Source organism: Lissotriton helveticus, chromosome 3_1 (genome assembly GCF_964261635.1).
Source record: "Lissotriton helveticus chromosome 3_1, aLisHel1.1, whole genome shotgun sequence".
Classification (NCBI taxonomy): domain Eukaryota; kingdom Metazoa; phylum Chordata; class Amphibia; order Caudata; family Salamandridae; genus Lissotriton; species Lissotriton helveticus.
Genome location: NC_136061.1, coordinates 1,920,443,609 through 1,920,460,708, shown reverse-complemented (window position 1 = coordinate 1,920,460,708; position 17,100 = coordinate 1,920,443,609). Strand labels below are relative to the sequence as shown.

Here is a 17,100-nt window from a genome sequence, read left to right as displayed (position 1 = left end):
CAACTGCTTCACGACTTGGGATTCACAGTAAATCACACCAAGTCGCATCTACAACCCTCGCACATACAACAGTATCTCGGCGCTAGATTAAACACCCAACTAACACTAGCTTATCCCTCTACCGACAGGATAACAAGCGTACAAACTCTCCTAACAAAATTCAAACCGCAACACTCGCTACCAGCTTGAGTATTCATGCAGCTCATAGGAATGATGGCATCTTGCATATTTGTAGTACCTCACGCAAGATTGCAAATGCGTCCACTTCAAGAGTGCCTAGCACGCCAATGGAACCAGGCTCAAGGTCTACTGATAGACCTAGTGTTGGTAGCCGGTCAGACTCATCGTTCTCTGCAATGGTGAAACACCAAAAACCTTTCCAAAGGGCGACCGTTTCTAGAGCCAGTTTCTCAAATAGTCATGACAGCGGACGCATCGCTCTCCGGCTGGGGAGCTCACCTACTGCATCACACCATGCAAGGCAGGTGGACACCGCAACAAAAGCTACCCCACATCAACCACCTAGAGTTGCTAGCTGTGTTTCTAGCCCTAAAAGCTCTTCAAACTCAAGTATCCGGCAAAGCTGTCTTAGTCCGCACAGACAACATGACAGCTATGTACTACATAAACAAACAAGGAGGGACACACTCTCTGCAGCTCTCTCAGTTAGCACAGCAGATATGGAGATGGGCTAGGCCACTAAAGAACTTCCTCTTAGCCCAACACGTCCCAGGAGTACAAAACACTATGGCTGATCTGCTAAGTCGACAAACACAGCAGATCCACGAGTGGGAACTTCATCTGCAAGTTTTTCATCCGTTCTTTCAAATGTGAGGACAACCTCAAATAGACCTGTATGCCACCCACGAAAACGCAAAATGCCCAAACTTTGCCGCCAGATACCCACACCCATTGGCCAAAGGCAATGCGATATGGATGAACTGGTCAAGACTATTTGCGTATGCTTTTCCTCCTCTCCCACTACTTCCGTTAGTGGTACGCAAACTACAGCAACACTCCCTGACGCTCATCCTAGTCGCTCCAACTTGGGCCACACAACCGTGATACACCACGCTGTTGCAAATGTCTGTAGTACCACACCAAAAACTAAACCTATCTCCACGCCTATTAACGCAGAACCATGGAGAGATCAGACACCCGGACCCAGCTCAGCTCAACCCAGCGATCTGGCTCCTGAGGTCATAGAGTTTGGTTACCTCAACCTTCCCCTAGAATGTATGAACGTCATCAAAGAAGCTAGACGCCCCACTACTAGAGCATGTTATGCCGTAAGTGCAAACGGTTTGTCATATACTGCCAAAACAACCAAATTAATCCTTTAGACGTGACTATTCAACACATCATCTGATATTTATTACACCTTCAAAAGTGTAACTTAGCCTATACATCGATCAGGCTACACCTCGCCGCCATTGCGGCATACTTACAAAATAGACAACATCTATCTCTTTTTAGAGTACCAGCTATTAAAGCTTTCATGGAAGGACTCAAAAGAATAATTCCTCCCAGAACACCACCTGCACCAGTGTGGAATTTAAATATGGTCCTCACAAGGTTAATGTGACCTCCCTTTGAACCATTACACAAATGTGAATTGCAATTCCTAACCTGGAAAGTAGCTTTCCTAGTAGCAATTACTTCTCTCAGAAGGGTTAGTGAATTACAAGCATTTACCATTCAAGAACCCTTTCTGCAAATGCATCATAACAAAGTGGTTCTTCGTACTAATCCAAAATTCCTTCCTAAAGTCATTTCACCATTCCATCTAAATTAATCGGTTGAGCTGCCCGTATTTTTCTCGCAGCCTCAAACAGTCGCAGAAAGAGCTCTACACACCTTAGACGTCAAAAGAGCATTACTGTACTACATTGAAAGGACACAAGCTTTTCATAAAACAAAACAACTTTTTGTGTCTTTCTCACCGCCACATAAAGGCAATCCCATATCAAAATCAGGGATCGCTAGGTGGATTGTTAAATGCATACAAATATGTTATCAGAAAGCCAAACGTACATTAACAATCCCTCCAAAAGCCCATTCTACAAGGAAGATAGGGGCTTCAATAGCATTCTTAGGGAACATTCCCTTAGATGATATATGCAAAGCAGCTACGCGGTCTACACCGCACACGTTCACAAAGCATTACTGTGTAGATGTGCAAACCAAACAACAAGCCACTGTGGGCCAGGCTGTACTAAAAACTCGGTTTCAAACAACTGCAACAGATACTGATGGTCGCCGCTAGGTGTGGGAACTGCTATATAATCTATGCATAGTGTGTGATCTGCAGCTCATATGGCTCGAACGGAAAATGCTACTTACCAGTATGCATCTGTTCTTGGCATGTAGAGCTGCAGAGTCACACACGCCCACCCACCTCCCCGGCTACCTTTATCTGTTCCAGTGTTATCTTAATTAGATACAAATCACATGGACATCACTACCTCTTGTACAGCTCCATCACTTCCCTATTGGCGAAAAACAATTTGGGGATGGAGCCGATGCTCATGCGCAGTATCATCCAAAGGAGGAGTCACCTATCCTGTGACTTCCAAAGACTTTTCTACAACAAAACAAACTGCAAACATCCGGGCCCAACACTAGGTGGCCATCTATGCATAGTGTGTGACTCTGCAGCTCTACATGCCAAGAACGATGCATACTGGTAAGTAGCATATTCCATATGTATAATTTATTGTTTGGGTTTATTTTTTTTAATTAAGTTTATTTGTAATATTTTGTAAAAATGTTTATTTAACTTATTTTGTTAAAATTTATATTAATATTTAATATGTATTATTTTATTTTATATAAATATTTAAATCGATATTTTTTACATCTATATATTTTATATCAATAATTTTTACTTACCTGTGTAGGTATGGGAGTAGATATTTTTGTAGTCTATTTTTTTTCGATATTTTGAACATTGATATTTTTAACATTGATTTTCTACCAGTGAACCGGTCAGAGTGTAGTTTTCCCTCGGCGCATTGTCGTTTGACTCCCAACTAAGAGATTCAGTAAGGCCTGGGGTTTCACTGCAGTAATGTGAGTTGACATGCCGTATCCAGGCTGCCTCTGAAACGACGTTCCTCCTGCACTTGTTGGAAGATTGTAGTTTGTCAATGTCATTGATGCCGTGTATTTTTGTCCACTCCTTCTGATCTTTTGAGTATCTTTGTTTCCCATGTTGATTTTTTTGCACTGTTTACGTAGAGTGACCTTCTCTCCACTGCCTCCACCACCACAGTGGTCTCCACCTCCTTATCCGGAGGCATCTACACATTCTTCATATGTGGAGGGGAGCCCACAGCCCTGAGATTCCTATGAGGCTCCCTGTGACCCATGGGAAGATTGACCCACGGGACAGTTTTGAGATTGTCCATACGGATTCATTGTTCATGCACATTATCCATAAATGAGCAAATGCACAGAGTACTGGGGATCTCTTCCCCACCCTCTATTACCCTCTCCCCGCCAGACAAAGAGAGTAAGAACATCGATGTGTTAGGGTAAAGAGTTACCTCACAATAAGCAGTTCATTGGTGGATCGCCAAATCTGAGGGGTTGATGTCTAGGTATGACAATGCCCAATAGGACAAAATGGGAGACCCCCCCCCCCGACTAATACAAACAATGGGCACAGTAGATTGTAGCTGAAGAGCAAGAAATCTCCAACACCACCATCAGGTGTGCTCTCGGTGTGGCTGACACTGCTGCCAGAAGCATAAATGGTAGCGTCTTGATCCGCAGGCATGCTTGGCTCTGTGTATCTTGCTTTAAGCCAGAAGTTCATCTGCATCTGATCAACATGCACTTTGATAGGGTGCACCTCTTTGGGCAGATGCTTGAAAAAATCAAGAAAGTCATGGATACAGCTGAAGCAACTGGAGCTCACCGGTCTCCTTTGGACACTTACAATTACATGGCAGTACTAAGGCCGCCTCCCCAGAGGCAGAAGCACCAACCACAAGCCTCTCTGACTATTCCTGGTGGAGCTATAGGGAAATAATTCCAGGGAGTAGAGCAGTGACTTCCTTTCCCTTCTCCCGATTACACAACACCTGTCGGGAGATGTCGGCAGGGGTTCCTTCCACAATGGTGATACATCACCTCCGACCAATGAGTCCTGTCCATTGTAGAGCAGGTTTAATCTCTAGAGCTCACTGCACAACCACCAAACATTTCCCAGCATACACGCCCTTTCACCAGAACACCAGAGGCTCCTTCTTGAGGAGGTAGACACGCCTTTACTCAAGGGAGCTATGAAGCCAGTGCCACCCCAACAATACAGCAAAGGGATGTTCCTAATCCCCAAGACAGATGGTTCCCTCAGGCCAAAACTAGTACTTCAGCTCCTCAACAAGTACATCCTGTCAGAGCATTTCCACATGTTTACACTCCAGGATGTCTAACCAATATTGCAACAAGGGGACTTCATGACCGCCCTCGACTTGCAGAACACCTATTTCTATATCCCGATCCACTGCGCACATCACCGCTACCTCAGATTCATGGTAAGTGGACAGCACTTTCAATTCGAAATTCTGCCCTTTGACGTAACCACAGATCTCAGAGTGTTCACAAAATGCCTTGCAGTTATAACTGTTCTCTCTAGAGGAGTGGCATTCAGGTCTTCCCGTATCTCTATGACTGGCTGATAAAGCGTGCTACCCAGCAGCAGTGTTTGACTCACATGCAGATCACCGTAGATCTCCACGATCTGGGTTTTCCCATTCATTTTGGCAAGTCCCACCTCCAAACCCTACACATACAGCCTTTACTAGGGGCAATATTGAGCTCCGTCACCAGGAAAACGTATACCAGTCATGCACAGGACCAAGCCTTTCAGTTCCTGTTGCCTCTTTTTCAGCTAACAGTGAGAACAGTGATGTGTCTCCTCTACATGATGGCCTCCGGCATCATCATCGTTCCTCATGCTTGCTTACACATGTCGCTCCAAAAGTGCCTGGCAGCATATTAGTCACAAGCGGAGAATGTATGGGAAGATCTAATGTTGATGTGAGCCAGCACCCATTGCTCATTGCAGTGGGGGAACAACCGCAAACTGTTGCGCAGCGCGCCTTTTCTAGTCCCAGGTGTCCATCACCACGGACGCCTCGCTCAAGAGCTGGGGGGGCACGTTTACAGACATCACTGTTCAGGATCTGTAGACACACTTTCAACAGACCTTCCACAAAAAAATTCTGGAGTTATTGGCTGTTGAATTCGATATGAAGGCCGCCTCCATTTATGCACATAAGACAGTCCTGATCAACACAGCGTGACTACCATGTATTACCTGCAAAAACAGGGGGACACACCTTCACCTCAACTCTCCACGTTATCCAACACTTTTGGCTTTGGGCGATCTACCAGAGAGTACGCCAGCTAGTGGAGTAACTTCGGGAAGTGGACAATGACTTCCCAGACGTGCTCAGCAGGATGCAGAAACAAGTCCACGAGAGGGAACACTTCCCTGAAGTCCATCTCCCGTATTTCCAACATTGGGAATTTCCCAGCATAGATCTGTCGCAACCATTGAAAATGCCAAATGCCCAAGCTTCACCTCCAGGTTTCCACACCCACAGTCCTTGGGCAATGCACTAAGGATGGAATGGTCAGGAATATTTGCCTATGCTTTTCCTTCTCTCACTCCACCTCCCGCCAATCCAGTCAAATTATAGATGAGCACCACTCTAATCTGCTGCTGGAGGCGTGACTGTTGCCCTCAAAGGGAGCCATCGAGTGAGTCCCAGGGCCAGAAAGAGGAGAGTGCTGTTACTCGTAATACTTTCTTGTGCCAACAAAGGTTGGAGGCCTTTGCCCCTTAAATTCCTTCCTCATGAAGGACAAATACAAGATGCTCACACTGGCCAAGATTCAAACCACATTGGGACCCAGGAGACGGTAGGATTTTCAGTCAGCAGTGCTTTCCTTCCACCTGACTGTGAGAAGTTGGCCTGGTATATGATGTTCACTATTCTAGTGAGCACCTTGCACCAGTCCAAACAACCCTTATGGTGATGGTTGTAAAGTCAACCTTATAGACCAGCTATCCCAGTGGTAGCATGGACAAAAGCAGTCTTAGGCTAAACTCAAGAGGGCATGTGAAGCCAGCTGTTTTACCATATGCAATCCCTTTAATACCAAGTGAAAGGACACCACACAGGTTGTATATCAAAATATAAATGTATTTATTTCTAACACAATCCTCTGAACTCTTTATGAGGTCAGAGGCACCAGCACAATACAAGATACTTAATTAAAATACAATAAGTTGCACAAAATTCAGTAATGCCCTAGGGGCACTTCGAACCATATACTAAAATAGTGGTATAAGAACCACGTCACGAACAAAGGAAAGGCCTAGGGCCTGGATAATCGCTGGGGCTACACTGTACTACCAATGGATGGAGAGCAGGAGGCCCACGGGATGCACTTGCAGTGTCTTCACACGCACGCAAGTTACCATAGAGTTAGAATAGGAACAAAAGAAATGGAAACGAGTTCTTTTAGGACACTTCCGGATAGACTAGGGAAAAGCTACTTGAAACTAGGACACTAGGATAGTCAATACCCACAGGAGTACCGAAATACTCGCGTTACCACACCCACAGGAAGCGGGTGCATAGGTGTCAAAGTGTGTCGGGTTTCGTCGCTGATGCCTATGGAGCCTTGGAGAAAGATGCTGCAGGCGACCAGGAGAGAAGGGTCCGGGTGGATCCAAGGGCGGATCGAGGATGAAGAGTACCTGAAAGCAGCGGGGACAGAATCTGGGTCACTAGCCAGTGACCAGGAAGGAACCAGACGATGTCGCAAAGCAATCTGGTGATGTCGTGAAGCATGTCACTGCAGCCACGTGGACCAGGAGCTGTCGACGACGACCAGGAGCTGGATATGGACTGTCCCACGAAGGATCTCACTGTCGGCGGTGTCGGCTTCCGGATTGGAGTCAACAAGCCTTGGCAAAGGCAACCCACGCATAAAAGGAAGATGGCTTCTTAATCAGACCAGCAAGGTCTGATGGGCTGCTCCTTTTCAGGGGAGCAAGGGCCAGTCTGGAGCAACCAGAGCAGCGTTGTAAATTGAAGGTTTCGTCGTCACAGAGGCCACTAGCCAATGGGCAAGTGACCGGACAGACGCGTCGAGCAGGAAAATGCAGAAGGGCCCCACGCAGAACTCGTGGAGTGTGGAGGGCTGATCTTCGGTGCTCGGGGCTGGGGCTTCTCAATCCCCAATGCACAACTTCGAGGGTGCCTCAGAAGTTGCACGGAAAACAATTCGCTGGTTTTCCAAGATGGCCGGTCGCACGTCTCTTGTCGCCTCCACGGGTCTCAGCTTTGACGTGGTTGTGGATCGGGCTGTTGGATGTCTGGAAGTCCGGGTCTTGTCAGGCTCTGTGCTCGGGCTCCGGCAGGAGCGTCGACAAAGCAAACAGTTGATCGCTTGATGGTGCCTGCTTGTGCAGGGGGGTCACTCCTTGACCACAAGGGAGATTCTTCAGTCTTCTACGTCGAGTAGGATGTCGAAGGTCCAGAGTTTCGTATCAGAGTTTCAGTCAGGATAAATCTAACGTCTTGGGACTCAGCTCCTACCTATATACCAAATCTAGGGGCTGGATTACCTGCTAGGTCCCTCCTATGGGTGGGACCCAGGAAGGGGGTGGTTACACCCCTTTCCCTTTGTCCAGTTTCGCGCCAGAGCTGGGGTTGGAGTGCCCCAGCACCGGTTTGAATTGGACTATGCATGGGACACCTTGTGTGCCCCAGGCAGGGTCTCATTTCATTCAGCCCTCACTGCCCCAATACACTATAGCCTGTCTGGGGTGGTGCTAGCACCTCCCAAGACAGGAAACCTATTGTCCAAGCGTCCCTCGCTGGAAGGACTCCCAGCAGCAGGAGGTCAGACTTGTGTCTGTGGCAGCAGCATCCATTTTGTGATGCTGAGGCTCTGGTTAGCTTTAACCGGGATTAGTGGAAGTAACCGGTCTTCTCCCTCTAGAAGGGTGGAATACTACCCCCGTCGGCAGAACTGGCGAGGGGGTAGTATTCCAAAGGGTATGACACCTTGCACGACATGTTTTGATAAAGCCAAACCAAAGATAGCATTTAACCGCGAGGTTCATAATGCACTTAAGAGTATATGGTATGGCTATATCATAGAACAGCTATAAGGACATGGTTCCGAAAGCTGCAGACAGGCTCAGCTCATGCTAGAGCACCATCTCACATAAAACCAAGCACTCTGCCTCCAGGATTGTTAAGGCCTGCCATAGGAGTGACTTATCGGTGCATATGTGTCTATATATAAGGGTAGGTATAGGAATACTACACCTAAGCAAGGGGTGATTACACGACCTTGCCCCAGCTGAGTGATCAACCAGTTGTGTCAGTTTGGATGGCCAGCCAGGGGTTGCATAAGATATGCTGCAGCCCCTGGTAGGCCTTGGGTGCACCTATGCCCTGGGTACCTATAGTACTCTGTACAGGGACTCATAAGAGTGACCCAAATCCCAATTGGTGATGTACCTAAAGTACATGGTGTGAAATTTAGAGAGAGAACAGCAGGGCTGTGGGTCTGATTAGCAGGCCCTTAGCCACATTAAGTCGAAAACCAGTGAAGCAAAAAGCAAAAAATTGGTTGACCATAGGAAAGCAGACCCTACTCTCCTACACAGACCATTGCTCCTTGGGTGTTCACCACAGAAATCTAGCGATCCCAATCAGATTTCAGAAGAGATGACCCATGATCTGCAGTGGTGGCTGCTTGTATGAAATTTGTTGTGCAACAGGCCCCTCTCCATTCCCCATCCAAAACTGATGGTGATGGATGTTTCCCTACTAGTTTAGAGAGATTATTTTGGGTAGGTGGAGATACATGGACTCTGGTCTCCAGTGGAAGTCCGGTTCCATATCAATATGTTCAACCTGCGAGCCATTCGCTTTTTGCTGAAGGCTTTCTTGCGTTCCATCATGTGGATGCTGGTGCAGGTTCTCACAGACACCACTACCGCCATGTGGTACTACAACAAGCAGGGCAGAGTGGAGTTCAAGGTCCTGTGCCTGGATGAGCTGCACCTGTGAAGTTGGCTGAAGCATCAGGGCATTTTCCTGGTTGAGATCCACATGGCAGGATCATTGAATGCCAAGGCAGAGGAGCTCAGTCTGTGGCATCTGGCAAATTACAAAGTTAACTGCATTTGATCTGCCGCCTGAAGTGGTGAATGTCATCCTGGTCACCAGGCCACCTTTTTAAAGTCCATATATGTTGAGGACTAGGACAAATGTGTGGCCTTGAGTGGAGGTCCCAAGTTGGACCCCTTACGAGCCAAACTGTTGCATTTCCTATTACTTGTTTTGTCATTGGCTAAATAAGGCCTTGCAGTGGGCCCTCTGAAAAGGTATTTATTGGCCCTTTCAGCCTTTGTACATTTACTGGACAACCGTCCTTGTTTAAATCGCCTTTTGTGATGCAGTTTATTAAAGGTTTGACACATATTCCCTCCCAATCTGTTAGGAATGCTACAGTGGGAACTTAAATTGTTTTTCTTGCTCCTCATGTGTACACCTTGAGAGCCAATGCCCATCTGTTAGTTGCATCTTATGACCTTAAGCATCTTCCTCATTGCGATCATTTCAGCTTGTTATGAGAGTGAGCTTCAGTCACTATCGATTTAATTCAAAATAAGCTTTATTCAATTTCAATATAAAAGCAGAATAGAATACATAAAAACGTCCATTGTGTAAAAAACATTTTGCTAAAATGACTGTACTAGTCCACGCATGAAATACATGGCAAAACAATACCAATGCATGATACTTAGTGAGCGTATAAGCAGAGTTACAATCTACTGGATGTTCTTTCTGCATTTACTTGCGACCCATAAAAGTGTGACATTATACAGCATATATGAATTGTAGTTGAAGTTTGCAAGAAAAGATTCACAGCTCTACATTGTTGAGAATTGTAAGGTCTAATGAGAAACGCGATGAGCTGCTTTCTCTGGAGATTGTATAATTTACAGAAAAAAATAATATGCATGGTGCTCTGGGACACAGGGACATTTTTCTAAAGGTGAAGACCAATCATTAACAGTGTGGAAGCTATCAGTTTCACATCCCTAGTCGACTTTACGGACCAAATGGTGCTGAAGACGCAGGTGGCTTTTTTGCCTAAAGTCATGCATCCTTTCCACACTTGGGAATTCCAAATCTCTACCACCGTTCTTTGCCCCTCCTCACCCCTCGAAAGAGGAAGAGAGGCTCCATTGGTTGGACCACAATAGAAGTTTTTACATTGATCGTACCAAGAACCATCGGAAGGATGATCAGCTTTTTTTTTGGTTCTGTGGGTGTCAAACGAAAGGATGTACAACATCCGGGAACCGGAGCACCGCAGCAGAGCTAGCAGAGACGGCCATCTACAGAGGACCGTCAGTCTTTCCTGTGTCCCACGGAGGACCACAGCCTCCTTCTAAAGTCATAAGAAAAAGTCTGCACCTATGACCAGCTTTGAGCTAATATGCTCACTGACGAAGAAGGTTGTCAATCTACTCACCATTACTACTTCTTAGGTGCTCTGTAAAAAAGACCACCTACCCACACTCTGTTCTTAATGAAGGCCACCTGACTCGTATGAGCATTAATTGGTGGAAACCATATGGAGCAGTAACTAATCCACTTAAGCTCCACCATTTCTTTGTAACTATATCCCTCTCCTGATCCATAAAAGGTGTTTACAGGAAAGGAGATATTTGTAACTTCTTTTCACGACTGCCATTACCCAGACAATATCCCTCCTGATAGAGGATAGTTAATCACTTGGAGAACGGATTCCTCCAGTAATTACGACCCCATGATGACACTACCCACCTTACCGCACGAGCGGAAAATATATATATATACAGCATTCTGTGAAAGTGTGGTTAATGGTCTCCGATATTATTTCTTTGAGACTCCAGTCTGTTGACACAAGTGATTCATTCCCCATTAATGATAAGATTAATAATCCGGAAGCTTGGCCGTTGGCGCAGGTTGTGGTTAACGGTAGAGCCTCGGAGCCCTTTGTTCTCGGGCGAGGCACGAGGCAGGGGTGCCCTTTGTCACCGCTATTATTTGCACTTGCGCTTGAGCCCCTGGCCCCGTTGGGAGCCTTCACTAAAGGGTATTCGGTGGTCCCCTGACTTCGAAGATCGTGTATTGTTGTATGCCGATGATATTTTATTGTACCTGACGTCCCCCCGTAGGTCGCTCTTTGATGTTTTGAGTTCCTTTGGACGTAACTCCGGGTTGGTTATCAATTGGTCCAAGTCGTGTATCTTCCCGCTGACCGGTGATCCTCTTTCTCTGCCCCGAGTATGCCCGATCCCGGTTTCTGGTGCTGGCTTTAAGTATTTAGGGATCTATATTTCACTTGACCCTGTGATACGCTATGATCGTAACTTGATGCCTCCACTCGCCCGGCTTCGGTCGGACGTCGCTGCATGGTGTGGTCTACCCTTGTCCCCCCTGGGACGGGCGGTCCTGTTTAAAATGATGTCTCTCCCCCGTTTTTTGTATGCCGTACAAAACACACTTGATCTAGTGCCGGCTAGCTACTTTCGTGAAATCGAGTGCCTCCAGAGAAAGCTGGTTTGGGCTGGCCGACCCCGTATTGCGTTGGCTAAGCTTACGTTGCCCTGGTACGATGGGGGCATAGCGTTACCAGATATAAGAAGATACTACTGGGCATCTCAACTGAGTGCTGTGAACCATGCCATGTACGGTCCAGTCCCGAATCCTGCATTCGGGATGGACCGGTGGTTGTTACCCGGGGGAGATTATTACAGGGCTCTCTACTCGCGGGGCGCTAGAAAGAATTTGACGGGACCCACTGAAGTGGCTGTGCGGGTGTGGGGCAGCGCGACCGCGGCTACTGGGTGGGTAGACAAGCTGTCCAGGGCGACCCCTCTGTTTGCCGCGGAGCGGCTTGGTGAATTGTGGACGTCCAAGGGTTTCGATAGGTGGGACTCCATCGGCATCAGCAAGGTAGGTGACCTCTGGGTTAAGAACAGAGTTAAGACCTTTGCTGAATTGAAACAGGAATACAGTTTGAATGACTCGGAATATTTTCGATACCTCCAGGTTCGTCATGCCATTGGGTCGGTTTTTCCGGCTGGTTCCGATATTCCGGAGAGCTCCCCCATGGAAGACAGGGTGCTGGACAGACATATTCCAGACAGCACTATCTCCCTTATTTATAAAAAACTTATCAATACTCGATCAGACTTGCTTGTTCAGCTTCGTGGTGCCTGGACTAAAGATGGGCTGGAACTGGATGATGAGGATTGGCAGGCTGCGATATCCTCTCCCAAAGAGGTCGCGATTCCGGCGCGTCTGTGACTCGTTTAGCTGAAGATTCTGCACCGAGTATATGTCACGGGTCCACGACTGATGCATATGGGTTTTTCTGAGAATGGACTGTGTCGACGTGGCTGTGGTATGATTGCCACCTTCCTCCATATCGTATGGGAATGTCCGGACGTTGTGTCTTTCTGGGCTAGAGTGCATGCGGTGATGAGTGGGGTGACGAATGTTGAGTTGCGACCTGAAGTCAGGCGCTGTCTATTGAACATATGGGAACCGAACGATTGCACTGTTGCTCAGACTCGGTGGGTTACACTGGGAAACATGGTTGCGAAAAGGGACATTGCGCAGTTGTGGGGATCTCAGAGGGCACCATCAGTCTCCAAATGGGAAGAAAATATGGACTGGTGCATGTTCAGAGAGAAGATTGTTTATATCTCCCGTGGCAGGCCCAAACAATGGGGTAGGATATGGGACCAATGGAACTCATACCGTGGGGAGATATGTGATCCCCCCTTCATTGATCCCCCTGACACTCCTTGTTCCCCTTGACTATGCGTTTCGGCTCCCCCCTGTATCACATTATTGATATGTTTCTGGCTTTGGGTCCCCCCTTCCCCACGCCCTTCTTTATCTCCTGGGGGTTCTCCTGCTTTCCATATTGTCTTTGATTGCCCCTCCCCGTCCCGTATGGAACAGACACTACAATTTAGGGTACAGCCTCGTTTTCCTCTTTTCTTTGATGTTTTTGTTTGTTTGATTAAAAAATGAACCGTTCCATATCTTATCGTTATAGATTTGATCAATATCGTGCACCATTGCTGCCGGACCCTTGGTTGTCGGCTGATGAGCTGTGTACTGCTATACTGCTTTTCAGATGTGTCTCTGGCCGGCCCAGAGGGTTGTAGGCTTGTAATTGTATTCTTTTTCTTGCTAAATAAAGGTTTTTAAAAAAATAATAATAAATAAATAAATAATCCGGAAGCTGAATGAATCTCTGCTACTCTCTCCCTGTTATTTTTCATGTACAAAACAGAACTTTTGTCTAGGTGGATAGACCTTTGCAATAAAATATGCAACACACTGTCCAAAAAGCTACCTCTGGAGAGTCTGTGAGCCCAATCCACCTGGGCTAAGACCACTACCACTGTATTGACATGGGGAGTGTCTGTTCCTGATATCTGCCAGATTGGTACATGGGTGTTGGGGCTCTACTGCCTTGACAGCCAGGACTGTTGGAAAGGGCATTTTGCCTGTTTGGTTCCGCAGGAGTTTTTTGGTCGAACTCCACTCCATAGATCTGCCACCTTTGGCAGGTACTGCTTTGGTATCTATTCTGAAGGTGAGGAATCTGCAGTGAGAAGTATCCATCAGAAGAATAATTGACTTACCTACGATAGTGCTCTGTTGTTGGACACACTCAATACACATTGTTCACCACCCTCCCACCTCTGTGTTCTATGGAGTGTCAACCTCTTTTTAACATCTGATAAGGTCCCAACTCATAGTTCTGCACGTTGGTACTGATAATTGGTAAATGATCTGCGTCAAAGGGCATTGAAAGAGACAAGAAAGAAACTACAGTCAGCGTCTAGGGGTGGTGCTTATATGAAGGTCTGCTTTATCATTGCTGGGGCGATGCGGACAAGGCATGGAACCACATGGTGCCCCCTAGTGGCGTGCAGAATCACTGCTGCTGAATGTCTTTTCAGAACCAATCTATGTGGTAATAGATTGGTTCTTAAAAATTTGAATTGTATTGTGTCCGAATCTGACCTACCCATTGTATGTTAAGGAGGTAGGTTGGAAATTCCGACTCACTATGATTCATTGCCATCACAGGGGTGATGGCCTGCTGAGTCTACAGACCACCATATGTGTGATTGCTTTTAAATAAAGCAAAGCAATCATTTTTTTAAAGCTGCTTATTTTCCTTAAAAGAAAACTGGATCAGTTTTTAAAAAAAAAAAAAGAAATTTGAAACGTTTTACTCACTTCTTTTTCTTATCTTTTTTGTTTGTTTGAAATAGGCAGTTGTTCCAGGGACCACTTCATATTCTGAAAAAAATGTGTTTTCAACAATCATAGAGGAGAATGTGTCCTATTCCATTTGCGGATGGGTTACTGCTAACTTTGTGTTGTCTCTAAAATATTAATATTTTGCAATGGATTTTAGTTGCATAACATTAAATACTTACCATAAGGAATCAGTATTTTGGAAGGGACGCCCTAAACTTGCCCCTTCCAAATACTGATGGGTATGGTTCCCTAAAACCATTTAATGATTTGGAAAACCTTTTCTGAATCGTTATATGGACTTAGTACATTAGCAAACTCTCTGATTTACCGAATCAGAAGGTTCGTGAACACTAAAACCCTTTGTACATCTGGCCCTTGCTTACCATGCAGCCTGCGGTGGATTCCACTAATGCACTCTATGTGGATAGTAATCTGATGTTAGGGTTCTGCGGTGTTGCCACTACTCTTGTGGTGTTGTTAGTCACCGTTTCTTTCCTATTTTTCTGCTTTTCGCACACTGTTCCCATGCTTCCACAGTTTTTGGTATGGTGATTCCGCGTTGTGGTGCGGGAAAGTTCTCCGAAGAAAACTGATGTAGGTGCGCTGGGGTGGGTCTTATGTGACCTCGCTGACATCACGTACGCGGACGACGTCTAGGCGGAGTCGCGTGATGTCGCCCCGCCCCCTGGCGCGCAGGTATGCTGTGGCAAAAAAAGTTTCCGGATCCAGTCTCATGCCTGGGGATAATTCTACGTGAAGGAATCTGCGGCTACAATCGTCTCTACCAGATACATCGTTACCGAAGGTAAGTAACTCGTACATTGTGACAAATACTCAGGCACTGGAGGATTACAAAAATGATTGACAATGATGATTGTTGTAGCTTTGGAGGAGGTATATTATATGATGGTTTTACTGGGAGCTTAATTCAGTAAGACCAGTGGGATGTCTTTGGATGAAGAATAGGGAATGAAGATGGGTGATGGGTTATCTTGAGGTGAGCGTTCATAAAATATGCAATTGCTTTGAATGTGTAGAGAAGGAAGACATTGTTGGTTCGGTTTTTGGGTGGTAGAGAATGAGGACATAATGGGAAAGAATAAAGACTTTACACAGGTGAGGGGAGCATTAATGGGGGCTATGAGAAGGAGTGTTCACAGGTGAAGGCAAGAGGTTATGAGCCATTGAGTGGTAGACAAAAAAAAACTGCTTGGGTATTGACGTTAGAGAATGAAGACAGGTGTAGGGCATTGTAAATGGATTAGAGAGCGAAGCCAGGGGTGCTGGGGGCATGTTAGCATCGGTGATTAAATATAGGCAGGAAACTGAAGGCAGATGTGGGGTCATTAGAGGGGTGGAAAATCAATACAGGTGTGGAGCATTGGAATATATGGGTATCATAGAGGTGAATGATAACAGGAAATTCACGTAAAACATGCCCACCTTTTGCATGCCATGCTTCACTTAGTTGAGAGTATTGAACTTATTTTATTGTAGATGCCATAGGAGATGGTGTCAGAAGGTTGCCCTATTTAGAATAGCTCTCCCATATTCCATGGCCACCAGCTGTTATACCTGTCTGGGTCCGCTTTCTGAATGAAAGTGGTCCCAGACAAGAAAAGTGGGCACACTCCCAGTTCGTGAGGAAAATAAATTTCGTTTTTTCTAAAGACAGCTCTCTGTTTTTAGTCTCTGTCTTTAGGGAAAAATAAACCATGGAAGGAAAAGCTGCCCGGGGAAGGAGTAATGATGGGGTGGCAGGTGTAATCGCCCTTTGTACATGGTGGGGAACTTTAGATATAAAAGGTACTACTGCCACTAATCAATCATCTAAATGAGGCTCATAAAAATTGAAGATGGGTTCAGGGCATTAGAGGGTAGAGACTAGAAAATATAGTACATGTGTACTTCTTTGGTGGGAACCTGCTCAAGTAAAGTATTGCAGATAGGCTAACCAATTGGTTACTTGTGTAGCCAGCTATTGCAGTCAGACTTTGGCTCTGTATTGAATGGTGCAGTGAAAAACCGTGTCAGGGTAGTTGAATGCAGAAGGCTGTAGAACAGAGTGCATCAGACATGTGACAGTAGACATAGAATGTGTGCTGGAGAGGAAGAGGAGAGTTGAATAATTGAATGCAGGCAAGGTTCGTCATTCGTGGGTGAAATACACATTGGTATTTTTCGGTGGCTTCCTTTATAAGTGAATTTGTGTTATTTTTCCCTGTCTCTGTTTGGCACACCACTGACACTGGGGCACGTTATTGGATAAGGCAAAATGGTCAATGGGGTCCCTTCCTTTTGATTAGGCTGTGCTGTCATTAATATGGGCAGAGCAAATGCGATCTTTCCTCCTTCATTGTAGTTTGATATTAGTAAAATCAGCTGATGGTAGCTGCATGTCAGCTCTCCCTGCTATCAAATTTGTAATTTTGACTTTGCTTTTTCGGTAAAGATTCTGGATTGTGTTAATTGTTGCCGGGCGTAAGCATTTACATGTGTTTATTTCTCAGCAAATCCCATCACAGGCAGGCAAGTCCCAGTCTTCCCCGTTTGGGATCGGAAGCACCCACACATATCCATCGGATCCGTCCTCTTACAGCCCGCTTTCCAGCCCGGCCACCTCATCTCCCAGTGGAAATTACTCTAACCTTGCCAATCGCAACACAGGGTTTGGTAAGCACTTTGTCACATTTACGATGTCAAAACATGA

The 17,100-nt window shown here is 46.1% G+C and overlaps 1 protein-coding gene across 2 annotated transcripts in view; it reads left to right on the top strand.

Annotated features, from left to right (window-relative positions):
• The window catches only part of ARNT2 (aryl hydrocarbon receptor nuclear translocator 2), a 677,642-nt gene that overhangs the window by 646,586 nt on the left and 13,956 nt on the right, over positions 1-17,100 (top strand). For both annotated transcript variants that reach the window (XM_078682932.1, XM_078682933.1), the window contains one exon: positions 16,901-17,063. In XM_078682932.1, the coding sequence (XP_078539058.1) occupies positions 16,901-17,063 (163 nt within the window). The remainder of the gene's footprint in view (positions 1-16,900; positions 17,064-17,100) is intronic.